The sequence below is a fragment of the Colletes gigas genome, unplaced genomic scaffold (genome assembly GCF_013123115.1).
Source record: "Colletes gigas isolate AHSC1104 unplaced genomic scaffold, ASM1312311v1 Colletes_gigas_Sc00003, whole genome shotgun sequence".
Taxonomy (NCBI): Eukaryota; Metazoa; Arthropoda; class Insecta; order Hymenoptera; family Colletidae; genus Colletes; species Colletes gigas.
The window spans coordinates 5,434,158-5,454,011 of NW_025106632.1; the positions used below are offsets into that span (position 1 = coordinate 5,434,158).

General features: G+C 39.1%; 1 protein-coding gene across 1 annotated transcript; it reads left to right on the forward strand.

Annotated features, from left to right (window-relative positions):
* The first annotated feature begins 311 nt into the window (after nucleotides 1–311).
* Nucleotides 312–18,827, forward strand: LOC122404930 (prohormone-2-like). The gene is made up of 9 exons (XM_043409329.1): nucleotides 312–438; nucleotides 5,220–5,337; nucleotides 5,677–5,772; nucleotides 6,014–6,146; nucleotides 6,231–6,440; nucleotides 11,588–11,689; nucleotides 11,765–11,847; nucleotides 12,825–13,072; nucleotides 13,296–18,827. The coding sequence occupies exons 2-9, from the start codon at nucleotides 5,220–5,222 to the stop codon at nucleotides 13,380–13,382; spliced, it is 1,077 nt and encodes a 358-aa protein (XP_043265264.1). The 5' UTR covers nucleotides 312–438; the 3' UTR covers nucleotides 13,383–18,827.
* The last annotated feature ends 1,027 nt before the right edge of the window (nucleotides 18,828–19,854 follow it).

The window sequence follows — 19,854 nt, forward strand, 5'->3', positions numbered from 1 at the left end:
CGTGGGAGAATGATTTCAAGGATGCCTCGAGGAATCTTAGTGGTCCGGGGGTCATCGCGTGGGCAGACTTTATTTCGTGGGCACAACAGCGCCCGGTGTGTGTATGAGTAACGCGCGTTCCTTCTGGCATAATCGCGCGCGTGTGCGCGTCACATCGCCCCCTCCCTCCGCGTCAGCCCGTCAGGGGTGGTTCCTAGGAAGGGGAGAGGGGGATACTCGTTGAACGCGGGTGGGGGGTGGTTGATCGACCGTGTACCCTCAGCCGGTTTTCTAGTCGCCCTGCCGAGCCCCGACGTTCATTCTACCTCGAACAGACGAGCAAGGAACATCTCTGCACCCCGCGGGAGCAACGCGAGAAGGAAACACGGACAGGAGCGAACGGACCGCTGGAACCGGAGACTAAGAACAAAGTCGAGACACCGCACGCAATCGAGAAAGGTGAAATCTCCCTTTTACAGCCCTATCGCCTTCCGAATTTTTACCGGTTCGTTTTCGTTGAAATTAGGGAGGGGTGGTTTGTGGCCGATCTCTCGATCGATCTAATTGGCCAAGTTTCGTGGGATAAAGGACGTTTAAAATTGTACGGTTATTAATAGAGGGTCAGGAATAGGAGGGACTCGTCGTGGGGTTAGATTTCGCTTCGCGATTAAAATTTTCTATTACCTCCGGCACGAAAGTTTCACAGATCTTGTGAAAGGAATAGATTCTACCCTTCAAATATACCCGGAAAAATTGTTTTTCTATTTGGAGAATAGATTTTCATTTTTGTTGAAAGATCGTATTTATATCATTTTCGTGGGACTATGTTTTCGAAAGTTCGATAGAAATTTTTTTTTTTCTTTGAAGTGGAGGGGGGGGGGTGAGACAGACGCCTTAGGTCTCGAATGGGATACGTCAATGAAAGTACGGTGAATGAAATGCATCTTTAATTGCGAGTCGCATAGACGCGTATACAAATGCGATAAATGGCTATAGTGTTTCTAGACGCAACAAGTGTGCGATTTCTGGTTCTACTATATCCGGTTTGGTTTTATTTGCTTGGCGGGTTTAATTGCTCCACGCTATCGGCCCCGCGTTATCTATTGAACGTTTAATTGCACCACCAATGAAAATTGCTTCGCGGAGGGACGAGCAGATGTTGGACGTGTTATCGCGGACATTAAATCCTGATTGATGCCATAAGTGCCAATCCCCTATTTATTTCCACGTATAAATTTTGTTTCGCCACTTTAGTCGCTGTATTGGGAAAAATAAATAAATTTAGGATCACGAAACCGTAAACGATGTTTACAAGCTTTTAACTCCGCATTTACATTGGTGCTTTTTTTTTGTAAAAAAAAAATTTCTTTGCATTTTTTTTTCCGTTACAGTAATACTTTAGTTTCATCGTTGCAGATAGGAAAGTAAAACAGCCTCAAAAGTAATTTCGTTGGTCTTGATTTTCATTTTATTTCACCGAGTAGAATCACACTTCGAAGATTGCCCACCTGTAGGTAAACAGCCTATATAGTAGTACAGAAATAAGGTGAAAGGGCGAGGTTCAGTGAATTGATGTTTCGCGACCTAACCTTAAAGCAGTGGTTTCCAAGCATTTCAGATAGCGCCCTTTAAACGGCAGAGAACATTTTTACGCGCCAAAATTATGTACGAGACATTTCTCTTGCATTCATAATCGATTAATTCACGATTAAGTTACCACGAATTTCGATCCATGGTACTTTCTCCTCGTTGATCATAAATTCTATATTATTCGGTATACAGTATTTTCTCTATATAAGCTCGGAACTCGTCCACGATATAGGCAAATATCATATCCCCTCTACTTATCCCCACTGCGTACCGTTAGAACTAAGCACTCGCTGTATCGGCGAGTATGCCTTCCTATGGGCGGTTCCCCAAGATAGCGGCGCGCTTGACGGTCGGTCGTCGAACATTGTCATACGATACGGGCTCAAATTACTAAGGCAACACTAGTGCAATAATACAAATTTTTTATTTTTCCTTTTCTTGTTTTGAAACTTTTAACATGTCTGTGACAGTTTTCTGATTTAACTAAGATCAAGTACAACATAATTTTTATTATTGTTTTTCATAAATTATAATATACATTTGACCTTTCTTTAAAGTGTATCCTCATCTGAAAAAAGGAATTATAATTTAATTGACCTATCATTTATTTGCCGAAATCGTGAGACAACTCAGAGTAAAATAAGTTGGTTAAACAGTTCAAATTCGCAAGTTGTATCTTTTTGAGTCATATCACTATTGCAGTAAACGAGCGATACATACATATATGTACTGAAGTTATGACACGATTTAACTAGTACATATACAATATTAAATCAACAACGAAATTTATCTTTATTTTTGTTCTTCCTTTTTTCGAACTTCATCAACATATTCGTGACAGTTTTCTGATTAAAATGACACCAAATACGATATACAATTTAGGTCCTATTTACTAACGCAATAAGAAATCAAAGGCATGCATCGTTCAAGTGACTCCACGTCGGCTGTATCGAAACACAGGCGATGTTTACACGAGCCTATACAGAATCAGTATTTCATTCTGCGACCTCTACCAAGAGAGGTAGAAGTCAGAATTAGAACACCGATTTCGTATAGGCTCGCATAAACATCGCCTGTGTTTCGTTACAGCCGACCCGAAGCGAAGGAAGCGATAGCAAATTCGGCGATGCTCGGCCGCTCAGTCCCTCTTTGTCATATGCTCGCTGTTCTTTTTTATACTCGCCGCCTCCAGTAGGCGTCAACAAAGTATCAAGAATCGTTTCTCGTCCACGATACAGCCGAGCGTTGAGCCCCGAGAGCGTCGCTTCTATAGAGACAATACTGTAATAATAATTATACGGGGTGTTCAGTCACCCGTGGGAAAAATTTTAATGGAAGATTCTAGAGGCAAAAATTAGACGAAAATCAAGAATACCAATTTGTTGATGGAGGCTTTGTTAAAAAGTTATTAACGTTTTAAGTTCCGCCCATACTGAATTTTTTTCTCGAAAATGCGCAGGATTTCGGGGATATGTCTATTCACCAAAAATGATTGTAATTGACCCCTGTAACTAAATATAATTTTTTTAGAACGATTTGAAATTTTTTTTTCCGTTAAAAAATTTCACACCTTCTCGAATTTTTTTCTAGAAAGTGGGTCAGATTTCGAGGATATGTCTATTCACCAAAAATACTTATAATTGACCCTTGTAACTAAATATAATTTTTTTAGAACGATTTGAAATTTTTTTTTCCGTTGAAAAATTTCACACCTTCTCGAATTTTTTTCTAGAAAGTGGGTAAAATTTCGAGGATATGTCTATTCACCAAAAATACTTATAATTGACCCTTGTAACTAAATATAATTTTTTTAGAACGATTTGAAATTTTTTTTCCCGTTGAAAAATTTCACACCTTCTCGAATTTTTTTCTAGAAAGTGGGTAAAATTTCGAGGATATGTCTATTCACCAAAAATGCTTGTAATTGACCCTTGTAACTAAATATAATTTTTTTAGAACGATTTGAAATTTTTTTTTCCGTTGAAAAATTTCACACCTTCTCGAATTTTTCTCTCGAAAATGCGTAAGATTTCGGGGGTATGTCTATTCACCAAAAATGATTGTAATTAACCCCCGGGACCGAAAATAATTTTTCCAGAACGATTTGAAATTTTTTTTTTTCGCCAAAAAATTCCATACCTCCTCGAATTTTTTTCTCGATAGTGGGTAGGATTTCGGGGGTATGTCTATTCACCAAAAATGATTGTAATTGACCCCCGCAACCGAAAATAATTTTTCCAGAGCGATTTGAAATTTTTGATTTTAATTGTTAATAACTTTTTAACGAAGTCTATTTTTCCCAGGGTTGGCTGAACACCCTGTATGTATAAAGGGTGACTACGAAGTTCCAACTAGATCGTCCGAAAATAGTAGGAGTTATAAGAAAATGTATCGAAACTTGTCTCATCTTGAATACTTTTCTCCTTTCTATGTAGGAAAATGGAAACTCACATAATTGTGATATCCGCTTTTATGTTATTACCAGATAACGCTAATCAAATTTCGCACCGTTAAAATAACACTCTGAACCCTGACATTTTGAATCGACAGAACGCCCATTTGGAGTCGACGATTATGCGATTCGAGCCCAGCTATCGGATTTAGTTAATTGCGCGTCTGATTAGTGACAACATGAGCCGACGTAAACCAATTGCGCGTGAGTTGCCGAGTGTTTGTAATTAAATTATCAGAGCCACTTGTTGGGCTTGTAGGGGCTCCTCCAGCGTTTCGTGTACCTTTGGGGCGAACACGAACTGCAGGGAATTCGAAACTACCTGGTAAACTCGATCAAATAATCGTTCGCAGTCTAGTAATTAGTTGTTGAAGCAAATTCCTTAAAAATCAATCCGGAATCCCCGTTGCCTGAACTAACAGCGAGATACAACAGTTCGATTTTGAAAATTTTCGAATAAAACATAGAGTTTAAGAAAAAAAAGTCAGAGTCATACTCTTCGGGGAAAGTACAAAATGTCTTGAAATATCAATAAATTCAATCAATATATTTATTTATAAACGATTAAGAATTTAGTAGGTTTTTAGTTTAAAGTACGTACTTTTATTCGATTCGACTGGATCAAACATTCGACGAAATTGCTCGACCGTCTTCGAAAGTCAGGTTATTTTTCAGCCTGTTAGCCATAACATAACCCCCAAAGCACCAACACGGATTTTCCAATTAACTCACGACGCACCGAGTTCACGGGGCGAATACGACGATTCGTTGGATTTTCGCGTTGATCCTACGAAAACACTCGCGATCTCTTATAGTACTTCCGACATGGTATGTCCGTTAATTTTTCACATGGCAATGGAAATAGATTCCTGACATTTCGCATTATGTGACATTTAAGCTTCTTTCGTAGTGACCTGCTATCTTCATTTGCTCGCGATCGCAGGGAATGTAAACTTCGACCTGCGCGCGACGGGAACACTTTACACTAACGACGCTCTTAATCTACCATCTCTGACCTGTTTCTGTCGATAAAAAAAACGAACGACAACGTTGTGGTCCTTAAACCGTAACGAGAATTAAAAATTCCGTGCCTGTTAGAAATTTACGCGAAAGCGGATTCGAAGTCCGTGTGGTCGAGTTTAGGGTTGTAACGGTGGTGTCGATCCACGAGTGAAATCGTAAATATTCATGTTTCTAGATGACGCGCGACTGGGTGTGGTTACTAACTCTAAGCTCGTTCGTCATCATAGGCGAATCGTTGCCAACGAACTTGGCGGAAGATGGAAAAAAGACTGACCAAACCATGAGATCGAAACGTAAGAAGCGTTGCTTTGATATTTTTCTTTCTTTGCAGCATTACCCTACGAAGCGTTACCGACCGATTTCGATACATTACCGACCGATCTGTATACGTTTACAAATATTGTTTTCTTTATTCCGTGCTAAAGAATACGCTTGTCGATACAATAAATAAACATCGTCATTACGAACAACTCACCAATACTATAGTTTATTAATTAAAACGATTTGAATCGTAAACATCGATAAACAGATTCTCTGTCTATCCACGCGAGTATCATTAAAATCGGTGCGCCGTAACGCTGCGTGGAACACCCTGGTCCGTTCGCCTCATCAGCGATGCGTGTTGTTTTCAGCTAAACGGGCACAGGAAATGTTGATGTTCGGCAATCAACAGAATCGACAAGCGGACAGCAACGCGGGTCCATCGTACACGTCCACCACGGAGAAGAGTAAGAATCGAATTTCAATCAGCAGCCAAAACGAAAGACTAAACTTGCAAGTAGTAGGGAGCCATATTGGGTCAGACATGTCAGTCTGACGTTTTAAAATCGATTTATATTATCCGTTCAGGCGTGAAAATTGTTCAAACAGGTTTCACAATTGTGAAATAGATTCAATATAAATTATATAATTTTTTTAAAATTGTTTACTTTTTCGAAAGGTTCGTGATGTTTTTGTTGGTCGTTCCAGGGACCGCTTCCTCGTCGGGATTGGGTGGACTGAAGGTAGCCCTGGCCGAAGAGGAGAAGTCCTCTCGCTCGAAGTCGCTGGACAACGGTCTCTACGATCGCGATTCTTTCTCCCCTTACGACAAGAATTACGAGTGAGTGTTCCCCGAAAGGACGGAAGCGATTTATTTCGCAAAATCGATACCCACACGAACCCGGCGCTCGTTTACGTGTTACAGCTACGGCAAGGTTCTGGTGAACGAGCTGGGCGACGAAATGCCTCAGGTCTGGGACGTTCCTCCGTACTCGCGCTATTACTTGCACGTGGAACGTCGGAAAAGGTCCGATAAGCCAGCAACCGCTGGATCCACGACCGCCAAACCGTCGACCACTTCGTTCCAGTCGCCAACGACCACGCAGCAGTCCGTACAGGCGCAGGTCAAGAGAAGGTGAGTCTTGATTATATCATATTGAAGATATTTGATTTAGACTTTTCTACGCACATAATAAATTAATTATTTAACAATTTTCGGCAGAATAAGTGGTGGGTAAGTCGGTAGGGTGGTTGACTGAATCTGTAGGTAGTACGTTCGAATCTCCGCTTTTGTTACATTTTTTTTTCTGTTTTTTTTTTTAATACAACTTTGAAATGAAAAAATATTTCATTTACTTTATTTATTTTTTCAATTTCAAAGTTGTATTAAAAAAAAAAAAACAGAAAAAAAATAGTAACAAAAAGCGGGGGATTCGAACTTAGTACCTACAGATTCGTAGTCAACCGCCCTATCCACTTACCTACAATTTATTCCACCGAAAATTGTTAAATAATTAATTTATTATGGCATAGAAAACTTTAAATTAAAATATTTCGAAAACAGAGGCCCATTTTGAAGAAACCCTTTAGAGTTTTTTTATACAAAGTATGTACAAATGCGATTTCCACCACCGTGAGGTCCTCATAAGATCATAGATCATAGATCAAGCGAGTTTCACGCAATCCAGTCGGGGTATGCTGGAGCGAATTCACCTGTGGAACAGGGTGAATCGACTTGGTGTAACCCACCCATCATTCCCACCCCTTCAAGTTTCACCCCCCCTCGGCTCGGGACATCCCTCTTTTTCTTCGACGTTTCTTCTGAATGGGGATGAGAGGGTTGGCGGAGGGCGTTGCCCTCGCGAGGAACGGCGGTCGACTTGACGACCAAGTCGTTCAATACGACTTGAAGAGGCTGTGGTTATCGCGGTTGATCATCAACGGAGTTTGTTCGACCGAAATAACACCATTATTCGCTTCGTAGCCGTAACATTCAATCGCAACGAAACCGATACGTCTCATTTTCTTCGCCCCCATATACGGCGGGGTATTTTCAGAAGGCTGTCGTCGAATTATGCGCTATTCAATCAAAATTTCGAACTCTGTTATTTTCCCGTCTAATGATTACACGTTTTATTCAACTGCTCGCTGAAAATAAAATTTGTTAACTTGTCTGTAAAAATAATTCGACCAGATACAATGGGAAAGTTTTTTTTGTATGAGAATTAAAAAAATAATGTGTATCGATTATTTTGAATTTTGTTTAAAAATGTAGAAAAATTAATGGAAGGTTTGCGCGATAAATCGCGACGGGGGTGGTTCGCCTGTAAATTTCAATTGAAAATCGATAGCCACCGTCGCCGAAGGTTGTCGATGGTATTTGCGGCGACAGCGTGTGACGTAAAATTGCTTTCATTAATTAAGTCGAACGTGGACGGTGACGTTCCGCGGTACGTCAGAGCATGATCAATTATTTTCAAGTCAGCCGGTAGAGGCTCTTTACGTCAAACTTTTATTTTTACACGGAAACCTAGACACGAGTGTGCATTGCCTGACCTGTAAATGAATGTCACAGGTCACCGCCTGAGCGCATACACGCGCCGATACTAATTTCCCATAGCCGGGTAAGAAAGGCTCGTCGAAACTTGCGGGAAACTAGAGGCAAACAATGGGAAGAAATAGTTTCGATAAAGTGTCACGAAGCTGCGTCCGTGATGCGGATATTTCAATCGGATTTCGTTGAGCCGATAAACGCGCGAAACTTTTTCCCTCGCATTAATCCTTTCGCGACTGTTCCATCCTCGTTTATAATCCTTTGATCGCGTTGCATAATTCACGTTGAGGAAATAATTAAAATATACAGCATTACAATTATAAATTTCGTAAGAGCAACGACGATTAATTCGAAAGTGTGAAAATAAAAATAAACAAATGAATCGTGTGCATGAATACGCGAGAGATGTAGGTAAAATTACTTTCATTAAAGCTTAATCTGAAACTGCAATGTCCTGCGAAAGTTTTTTCAATCTGCTGACGGCAGCGCCCCATTTAAAATCCAGTTAGTACTTCTTAATTGGTTCGCAGACGCGGAGAAGCGCGGAATATACATTGCTAACGAACTTCTCGGAATATTAATTACAAACGTGACGTTGCTCGGTGAATTTAAATTAATTAAAACACTCTGAAAAAGATCATTAAACATTCGACTGTTCTACAACACGCATTTTTGTAAACATGGTTATAGAAAAAAGATGGAACAAAATTTTGCGTATCGTATTACAGAGATTGCACGTTCGAAAAATACCAGAGGTTTTGTAAAATAATTAAATAAACGGATAATAAAAATTTCCTTTACGTTTCGTTTGTAAATTCGTTTAAAAACAGAATCTATCATTCACGAATAAAGATTTTACTCGACACCGCAGTGTTCGTGTGTGGAGGGGGGGCGTGTGTAGACGCGCACAGTTTGGTGCAGTCATCGAGACTCGTTCGATACTCGTGACGCAATAGGGTAGATTTCCAAGGGGTGGATCCACGAAAAGCTGAATGGAACCGGGCAGCGAAAGTAGGTCAGGCTCCTCGCTATTGCTTCGCATATCAGCAGCCAATCAGCTGACGGGAATAAGCGCCTAGTTAACTGTCCTAGCTTCCGCGAGATGCATGATAATTCACGGAGCCCCGGCTGAATTCGTATGCAGCGCGCGACACGGCCGTGGAATGAAACGCGTGAAACAAAGGCTCCGGCCGACGGACGTGCGAATCACGAAAGTTCGAACCGCTTCGAGACTCGTCGCGAGCTGAAACAATAGGCTGCTTCGAATGCTTTTCTAATCGAAATATATCTAAAGTCTCTCTATTCTTAAAAAAGATTTTCTATTCTTCGAGTAAAATTCTTAACCACACTGGAGGAATACAAAATGTCCAATGATAGGGACCGAAATTAGTTCGTTTTGGGACTCGAACAGTAGTAGTTCACGCTGTCGTACGTAAATAAATCTGTCTGTCGATGCAAACTGTAGATAACGCCGAGGCTCGAGCAAAGAATTCTAAGAAATGATGGGAATCTGATACGTTGAGACGCTACCAGCAAACTGAACGACGAGAAGAGCAAGGGGAATCGGTTACACGTTCCGTCCATTTTCCTCGCTTCTTAGCTCCTTAGTGTCACTCACTGTCACATTTTGTTTCGTTCGCGTTCTTCGTTACGCGATCGACTCGACCAATGATAATCGAGAACCTTAAATGTGGAAGGGATTAGGTGGAGCAGACAGCCGATTTCCCTTGCCCCTCGCGTCGTTTAGTTTGTTGGTAGCGTGTCTCGAGATCTCACAGCTCCCAACAGTACTTACCTTTCTGGAGTTTGGTCGTCGAGTCGTCGCCTAAATGGCGTAATCCGATCCCGCAATCGAATACCCGCGTCAGGAGATACACCGCAATATTAATGCAATGTCAAAACTTTTTTTCGAAGATATTCCGAGATACATTTTGCCCTTGCTCGATCGAGAGACGTCCTCCATCTTTTCCCCTATATTGTTCCACTGCTTTCCTACCGAAACCTAACCTTCGATTTACACTGTGGATTAGATACGTAAAATTTTCATATAAATCGAGACTAACGTTTCTATAGATAATGGGGAGGTACAAAGCGTTCTTATCATAATATAAAACGGATGATATACTTTGACATTTATCACATGTCATTTTTATTTATGAAACACTGTTTAGTAATTTATGTGAATGCATAATGTAAAAGCCCTGTCCTCGATTAAACGATCCGGAAATTTATACGGCACGTGCTCGAATTTGTAATTATACTACGTGATACGAAGAATTGTCTTATAACGAAACAAATAATAAACGTTATTATAAATAATAATCCAAGTTCAAAACAAACTTTAATTACTATATTACATGTTCTTAGTCTTAAATCAAATAAAAATTAATTTCGTTCGTTCCATATCGAATAAACGATCGTGTTAAGAGACATTCGGTGTTTGGTCACAAGGTGGAGCCAACAATGGCTGTCTTTTACAAAAGATTTTGTATTCCTGATCGAAAAATTCTGGAGCTGGAGTGCCCAGCGACGATCTGTACAAAAGGCGATGCTTTGTCGCATTTGCTCTCACTTTTCTTCGATCGTCGACTACGGCCGTTGGTAAAAGACAAAGGCGACCTCGGAGACGTCGCTGTGTATAAATATCTGCCGGTGTCGGGTTTCGTTTTCGCTGTACGGACGACGGACAGGCCAATCCCGAGGCGACGTTAACTCGTTGGAAGAAAGAAGGACGCTAAATATTCGATCGCGTCGCGTACTACCGGAGTACGGAAAGTTTATTCCACGAATACCGAAACTTTAACTTCTCGCTGCCGCGGACGTTTTTCCCGTGGGATGTTCAATCGTAAAGCTGAATGAAACCACCTGACGAGTCGGTGCCGTTTTGGCATATGACCAACCAATCAGCTGAGAGTATTACTCGGGGTGGCGTTGTATCGATCATCCGTGACAGAGCATGTACCAGGCATGCTCCAGGGGACCTGACCTAGGACAATATCCTACTATTGGCTGGCGCAAACGCGTACGATCCCGCTGGTCGTATTCGGTGCTCGGAGGATCGTTCTTTTGTTCGACGGAGCCTTTCCATTCAGGACACTTTGCGCTTCCAATCTGCTCGCGCGAATGGAAAACCGATACCGTTTGGTGGCAACCGGTACGATACGATTACGGTATCGACGATTCGAACAAAAATTATCGAAAGATAACGTCGTACCTAGAGCGTCGCTTTGTGGTACCGATACCTTTGTAATTAATACTGTTTGGTCTATACCGATACCCGAAGATGAGATTGGACCTTGGTTCGGTACACATGCGTTTCAAATCGATACTCCTGCAACGAATCGTTCCGAAGGAATTGAACGTCTTGGAATAATCACATTAGTTTTTAGCCTCTTCAGGGACGATTTTTTTTTCTTTTTTTGGGTCTATTTATTATTGACAGTAACTATAATTATGAAAAAAAAAAACTAAACGTTCACATATGTGGCCAAGGGCGTGAAGAGGTTAATATCGTTTTCGAAAAACAGTCGAGTAAAATGATTAAAACAAATGCTTGGCTTCATCTTGGAATAATAATATCTGACGTTGAGTAGCCTGTGTGCATTTGTTTGAACTACTCGCTATAGCATATTCTCCCATCTTCAACAGTTTAGACATGAAGTTTTATACTAGGTTAGGAATTACGAAAGATTGAAGACGTTGCAAATTATTCAATTTGTCATTTTTAGCGTTCCGATTTACCAAGAACCGCGATTCAAGAGGGAATTGGACATCGATCCGGAGGACGTGTTGACCCTCCTCTCCCTCTGGGAAAACGAACGTCGTAACCGGTAAGAATTAATAGACTCTATGGTGTCGTTGATTATGGACGACATAAGATTTCATGGAAGTCAATTTTTACGTAGAAACTGGCACAAGTACATGAACGAAGAATACGAGAACATGGATGACGATGGCAACATCCTCGAAGAAGATGATTCTCGAAATAGTAAGTTCAAAACGTAGAATTAAACAAATATTTTCATTTCTTCCACCTTTTTTTTTTAAGAAATCTTTTACGTTCGACGAGTAAAAAATTCCAAAAAAAAATTTTTTTATAGAAAATAATTAATCGATTTCTTTTTTATCTAGAAAGCAAGGTAGACCCCTCGAGTGAGGGTAGTCGTACCAAAGAGATTAAGAATGCAAAGACGGAAACGAGGTCATAGAGCATGAGGCGTATAAAGAAAGTCTAAAGTATTAACCGGGAACTCCCAACCACTTTGAAAGAAAAATTACTTCAAACATTAATTTTTTCAATTTCTGAATAAACTTCGTTCTTTTTTGCAACTATATATCGGGATAAATAGTAATAAAAAAATTTATCTCATGTATAGTTTGAGACCAGTACATATTCACTTTACCTAAAACGAACAACAGTATAGATCAGTGTTTCTCAATCTTTCACCATTCGCAGACCAGTTGAATTTATTTAGTTGCTACGAACAGTTATTTAAGAATTTAAATTCATTCATTAAATGAAACTTTGTTATTGCAAAACAAAAAGGTTTGTATCGATAAATAGAAGCAAAAAGGGCTTTAGAAATATTCAACCCTGTATAGCTGCTGCCCTTCGGTAAAGTTTATTTATATTTGAGTCTACATTTTTTATTGGGTTCGATTGGCTGACATTACGTCCAGTCGATTTCTATACTTAGTTTTCGTTGTTGCTAAAGACGAAGATAAACGTGGAATCGACGTTTAATCAAATTCTTTTTCTGTATTTTTTATATTTTCCTATCCAAATTTGTTTGTTTTTTTAATTTTATTTTCGCTTACGTTTGCTATAGAATCGCCAGAAAATTAAATTGTTCACGGTTGAAAAATTATACCGTAGAAAAATTGTTGCTCGAGAACGAAAATTATTGTAATATGTTTATTGCACGAGGCACCGTGTATCTAATTCTGTGACTGTTTTTCGTACAGTCATTCCATGGGTGGACTCCCCGGTGTACCCTCCCCGCCACTACAGCGTCGATTCTCTGTCGTCGCCTGACATTGGAATCGTGCGTACCCATCCTCCGAACTACTACGAGCAATATGGCAACCAGTACGGTCAACAATACGAAGGCGCTTCTCAGTACAGCAACCCTCAATACGGTCTTGTTTATCCCAAGCAAACTTATTACAACGCGCCAGAGAAGAGGTTTATGGTCGCCAGGAAACGCTCACAGGTAACGCAGTAGAAACTAGGCGAGCAAAGAAAATAGGGTAAATAATTCGGTCTCCCCCCGAAACGAAATTTAACCGAGTATTTGATTACGATAGATGTCTACCAATCGAGAGTAAATACGTGACGTATTACGAACGAAACGATCGTATTTTGTATTTATTGAAACGATATGTGATACAGAAATAAATGATCATAAATTTATCAGCTTTCGCTCTATTTTACAGGCATACGATCCTTACTCCGGCTCTGCTCAATTCCAAATCGGTTCGCAATCGCGAGGGTATCCCTACCAACACCGTCTAGTCTATTAAACGATTCGCCTCTGCTCGACAAACCAAAAAAAAAAACCAAACAAAAGAAAGAAAAAAAGAAACTAACCAAAACTATCGAGGACTTGTTCGGGGAAACAGCGAAAGGTAACCTAACCTAAACAGTCTAGCACGAGAAAGAAGGTAAACGGAACTGAACGTTTTCGGATTCACGTATACGCAACAAAAAAAAAAAAAAAGAATACACGGTTTCGCAGTCTTTTCGGCGAGCGTCCCTCTCTGACGTCCCCCTTCTTTTTAGCCATTCTGTCTTTGTTGTGAACAACAGCAATACGTGCTCGAGAAGCGAAACAAGAAAAGACTACTTCTTACTTTAAGAAACACGGTGCTCAGAAAGACTATTCACGGTCTACAAGAGCCCGCTGAAGAGACAATTGTTGCACTAATTTTCTTCCAACAAGAACTCCCTAAATAATTTCTATTTTTTTTTTTGTTTTTTCGTTAAATAGAAATTTCATTCAGAAATATTAACCACAAAAATCTTCAGACTGTTTTCTATGAAAGATCTACCAACGTTGATCGAGATTAAGGAGTCACGTGCGAAATAAATCGCAGCTTCAGCGCGCTCTTGTACCTTTTTCGCTTTAAACGGTGAAATTACAGTTTTTAAGCTCCTCGCGCGTGCAACGCCGGGGGCGGTTGAGAACCCCTGGCGATCACGCCACGACTGAAATCGTTAAACAATCGTAGTATTCGAATCAAACTACCCTCAAGGCTTGATTTACGATTTTTCTGACTGATATAAATGACGAAGATTAGCTATTTTCCATGGGTTAGCTCGTACGGCGTAGACGTAGCATTCCATCCGATAGATAACAGTAGAATTTGAAAACGAGACGAGAAAAGAGGGGAGACAGATTATTGGCTTTGTTGACCGTATCAAAATATTTAATAAATATTTCTGAAGTTCATGTTTAAACGCGACTCGCTTCGACCGTTTCGTTCGATCGCTTCAGCACGCGTAATTCGTATTTTAATCAAACTTTCGTTAACGACACGACTGTACTTCAATTCTGATCGCAATGAGAACTAGGGCAAAGGACCTAATTACTGTCATTTGAACGACCAATTCCAACACATTGCATTTTCTTTTCTTATGATATACGTACGAAAAGTTAGGTTAAGTAACACAGACCATAACGTGTGCAACAGTAATTCCAAACTCGCGAGACGCTTGAACCAGTCACTGTCATCCAAACATTAAACAGAACTACGATAATAACCTTTTCTGTATAACTTTATAAGGTTTATTCGGTTTTTAAGTGAAACAGTTTAGAGTGATAGATCCGTCGCGATCACATGACTTTATTTACCTGCACTTTGTCTTAACCCTACCATATCCACCGACGATATACAGAGGACTCAAATATTTATTTACAATATAAACTATGCACTTTTCTTTGATGCATTATTTTTAAAAATTAGTGAACTATTTATGATTATATTCAGTGCTATTTTTTAATGCAATGATAAAACAGTCTGCATTCACGAGTTTACCAATCGATGGTAAAACAGTGACTTTTTTCTGCAATCCCATATTTATAACAAAATAGACTGATGTGTATTAAAAAATATATTCGTTGCATCTAAATGCGGGCACAAAGTGGTTAAACGGACAATAGAATCTTTGTTAGTTTGGATCAGATTCGAAGTGATTTAAAACGTAACAAATCTCATCATTGTATATGATAAATTATTGAACAAAGCCTTCTTCCAGTGTTCACGTTGTGATCAAGACTGAAATACAACCGAAACGTAAACAAAATGGAAGTTTTGTCACGAACGATCGATCGTACGGAACGATCCAATCGAGTCGCGTGTAATTTTCGAAATATTTAAAGAAAGAAAGATCGAATGAGAAGATCGAGGACGAGACTTTTAATCCGTGGAAGTAAAGAGTGACGAGTGATTTTATGGCCCTCGAATTCAGAACGACAGACGATGCTCGGAGGGACGTAATTTCCTAACCTATCATTTGTATTTAGTGTCTGTTATCAAGAAGCAAGCAGAAACGATTCAAGTTCGATCGAAGCTTGTTCATGAGATTCGTGTTTGTATTTCATCTGTTTGGTTTACTTTGCAAAGACAAAGAGAGAGAGAGAAAGAGAGAAAGTGAGAGATAGCAGAACAGTGTATATCGAGTACCGAAAATATCAGTTTGAATCCAAAGATACCTTCGATGTCAAACGCTACGACATATCTTTTATTGGATTCACACTTTATATTCGACGTCCAATAACATTCCTCCATGCTCCTACCATCATACTTTAAATATAATCGTCAATTAATTTTCTAGCCGTGTACGATACTATACGTATATGTATATTTACGCTAAATAACTGGCAAAAATTAATACGTAACTGTTTGACGAGCATTTAATACATATCTCGACGATGTTCACTTTTTCAAGCTGAATTCTAACCTGGAGGTTCAAGTTTTGTAACTCGATCTGAAATCGAGATCGTGGTTAGGAGTGCTGCTATTGATCATCGATGTTTTTACACCGAAAAAACAACCTCTCGTCGTCAGCAACAGATAAATAAAGAAACTGGAAGAAATGTTTCACGAAAAGCAGGAAATTTTCCAACGTCAACAAAATGTTGCTCGTCTTTAAAAAAATATTTAAATTAAATTTGTCTTATCGTTGATACACTGAATTTTCTGTAACTTTATCGATAGCAGGACCACTAACCTCAGCGAACATTACCTATACCACTTCGTGCTAGATGTAATATTTATCGAACTGCATCTTAAATGATAGCAAAAATGCCTATAAATATTACTGACCCTAGTTTATCGAACGATCAGTAATGTATTATTGTTACTGGACAGTAATGTACATTGTGAATTGGACGGAACTAACCCTATTAAATTCAAGCCTGGGATCGCGCGTTGTTTTGCGTGCGTCGGGTACATAACCTATAAATTGTTAAACACGATTGTCATACACAGCAATCCCTTACCGAATGAATTTCTTTTTAAACGCGAAAGACATTTATTGGCCAAAAAATTACGGAAAAATGATTCGTGAACTAAGTAAGGGGTTAAATTCGAATATTAATTTAAATACAACTGTGTAACTGTACGATCAGTGTTAAAAGTCGATATGCTTTATTTCCATTTTATGAAGATGTGTTAATTGTCAAATTGACGCCCCCAGAGATGGATAATATTCTTATCTGGATCAACGTTTCGAGTGGCAAATGAAACGTGAACCGTTTGAACGAGAATTTGTCTCGTCTCGGGTGTTCGTCAGATTTTCGAAGACACGTACCACAATGGCTTGAGGGTAAAAGGGTCGAATGACATAAAAGTGACTAAAACTAATTTTGAGCCTCGATTTTCGCCTCAACTTGCGAGTGTAAAGTGTGAAACACCTTTTACCGATAATCCATCGTCTTACCATTGTCACTGAAATGTAACGAAACGAGAAACCGAGGGAAGTACGACCGACGATTATTTTCAATTGAAAACCGAACACGGCCTTCCATTGCAACAAAAGTTTCCGAGGAGACTGACTTAGCTTTCTTCGTTTCTTCTGTCGTTTCTTTTTCTCTTGTTTCTCGTCGTCCGATCGGTGCGCTTGAAACGTCGCGTATGATTTTGCAACGACGATAGACAATTATAGACGAAAAAAAAAGAAGAAAACAGAGAAACAAAAAAAAAAAAATAACAATATGATCTCGTGCTTGTTTTGATTTGAAAAAAAAAAAAATTAACGCGTTCATTGGCCTTAACGAACAGATTTGAAGGGAAGCCGGAGACGTTTTATTGTTTGCTTGTTAAGACTAATGAATATAGAAAAAGATTAAAAAAAAAAAAGTAACGAGCGAACGACTGACCCGATCGACTCGGAATGATCGGCGCGGAAAGAAAACCTTTTGTGACTTAATGCTATATATTTTTGACGATCGTTTAGCGTGTAATTAGATTTACTTCTAGACTAAGTATTATCGAGACGATGAGAATAAATTCAGTATTTATTATATATGTAATTAATGTTACTATAGATGACGAGAAGTATTGATTACGTATTGTATAATTAAAGGGAATATCGATCAATCGGGGATTTGCGTTTCATTGATATCGATGACGAGGTTTTCAGGAAGTTCGTGTCTTTTAACGAAAGAGCGCGCTAACATCGAATCGTAAGATTATCGTACAAACGATAGTCTTCGAACGTCGCTGTTACGGCTTTTATCGTTAATACGATCGAACGATGCTCCGTTAAACTGTATAAAACGTTTCGATCGTAAAATCTTTCACAAAAAAAAAAATGCTACTCGAACGTGTCAGTTTGTGACGCGACTGCAAAATTGTCGAACGGAGCGGAACAAGATCATGCTTCGTCTTGTTTTTCGTAAATACACGCTGTATTCTTATTGTAAACTAAATCTTGGGCATATTTTTCCAGTAAAAGAATTAACGATCGTTGCTTCTAGACGATTAAAAGCGCGTCCTTGGAATGAACGTTATCGCTGACATTTGTAACGCTGGGCCACGGAACCATTTCGAGCATGGTAAAGCTTATGAATCAACGTTTCCCAAACTTTGCACGCGGTAATGGTTCTCACTCAGCGTGAGGAACTCTACTGTGGTCCGCTGACTCGAAGTCTCGCGTGACTGCGCAGAAGCAAAGGGAGTCGGACCGCCCACTTATCTATCTCGCTCTCTTGCTCTCAGGCAGTCCACGCGTGCGCGTAACTGCCGCGACGAATAGCGAGCTAGAGTACCCCTTCTACTACTTCTCCCGCATTCCTTCCGCGAGACTTCAAGTCAGCGGAGAACTCTACTTGTTGACGTGTCGACAGCCTTACAGTTTAGTGAGTGAGAACCATTGGGACTGGCCAGCCTCAACCTATCGCGCGCACGATTGCCGTTCTACAGGCGTAACTTTAAACGTTAATAACTCTTTAACGAAGCCTCAATCAACAAATTGGTATTCTTGATTTTCGTCTTATTTTGATCCCTAGAATCTCTCATTGAAATTTTTTCCCGAGATGGCCGAACACTTTGCATACACATCTTCGGAAACGTCTATAAATCTTTATGTACATTAATGGAGTTTTCTTATGTATGAAAATAAATTTGTTTTTGATTATTAAGTGGATAAAAAAAATGTGATAAAATTAATATGAAAAGTTACAAAATTTATTTATTTTGTTCGTTCGACTTGTAATTGGTAATTTTTGTTCGTAAACCACAGTTTGGGAAACGCTGCTGTAAATTTCGATGAAAAATCCTAGCAAGCTATGCATTATCGTGGTGATAAACGTTTCTAAAGTTCTTCTCGTACGATTAAGAATCTTTCGTCTCGACGTGCATTCTTATTCGAGATATGTACCTTTTCTAAACTATTATTAATGCATATTCGATTCTAAACGTGACAAAATAAATCGTGTTTCGATGGTGTTTAAACTTAAATGACAATTGCGTAACCGAAGATTGTAAAATTTTTTGATGACGGAGCTGGAGCATTTTCCAGATTTGCTAAAACTTCTTGTTATCGATTTTATGAAAATTTATTCTAACATCTTGGACAATTGTAGTGTTAAAACGCGAGAAAGACCTATGTATTTTTTGCTCGGGGATGATTTATCGGGAAATAGAAGGACGACAACGCCCCACCGAAATTGTAGCGGCACGTATAAATACGAACGAATTCCGAAACTTGTCTATAGTAATAGTCGTCAATTACTGATCGACTGAGCGAACTACTCACAATATATTTCAAAACAACAACAACAACAAAAGATGAAACTCTCTGTCGACTATTTTACATTAGAATGGATATACGACTATGTGTGCATATTATAATAAACGTCGTGTAAGCGTTCGATTCTATATGCGCAAGGGCGTAGTCAGAATTTTGTCTAGAAAATGGCAAACATGCTATACTACAACTTAATTGATAATTACTTATTTTCTAATACAATATATACAACGTATCAAATGCTTGTTTTGATCATTTATTTCCAAAAAAAAATTGAACTTAAAATTTATTTATGATTAGCTGGGAGGGGGCAAGTACTCAATTTGCCCCACCCTGGCTACGCCCTTGTATATGCGTGTGCATTTCAAATCAAAAGAAGTTGTGTCATTCGGCGCCGTAAATATTTTTCAAACCAATGGTGCTTTCGATCGAACGATATATAATATTGTAACGAAATAAACAAATAATAATAATAATAAATAACTATATTCTATTCAGACGTATTCCTTCCTGTAAAAAAGAAATTATTTCCTTTCATAAAAAAAATAATTATTAATGACGTTAATTAAACTGTATGTGAAAACAGCTGAAAATGTCATCGGTTTCAAATAATACACAGATTGAAATTACTTCACGTTTGTTATATTCGCAAAGAAAAAAAGACACGATCGCTGTCCACTCTTGCAATTGTAATAACCAATTTGATCCTCAAAATATTTCTGTTCTCCCTCTGCTTTGATT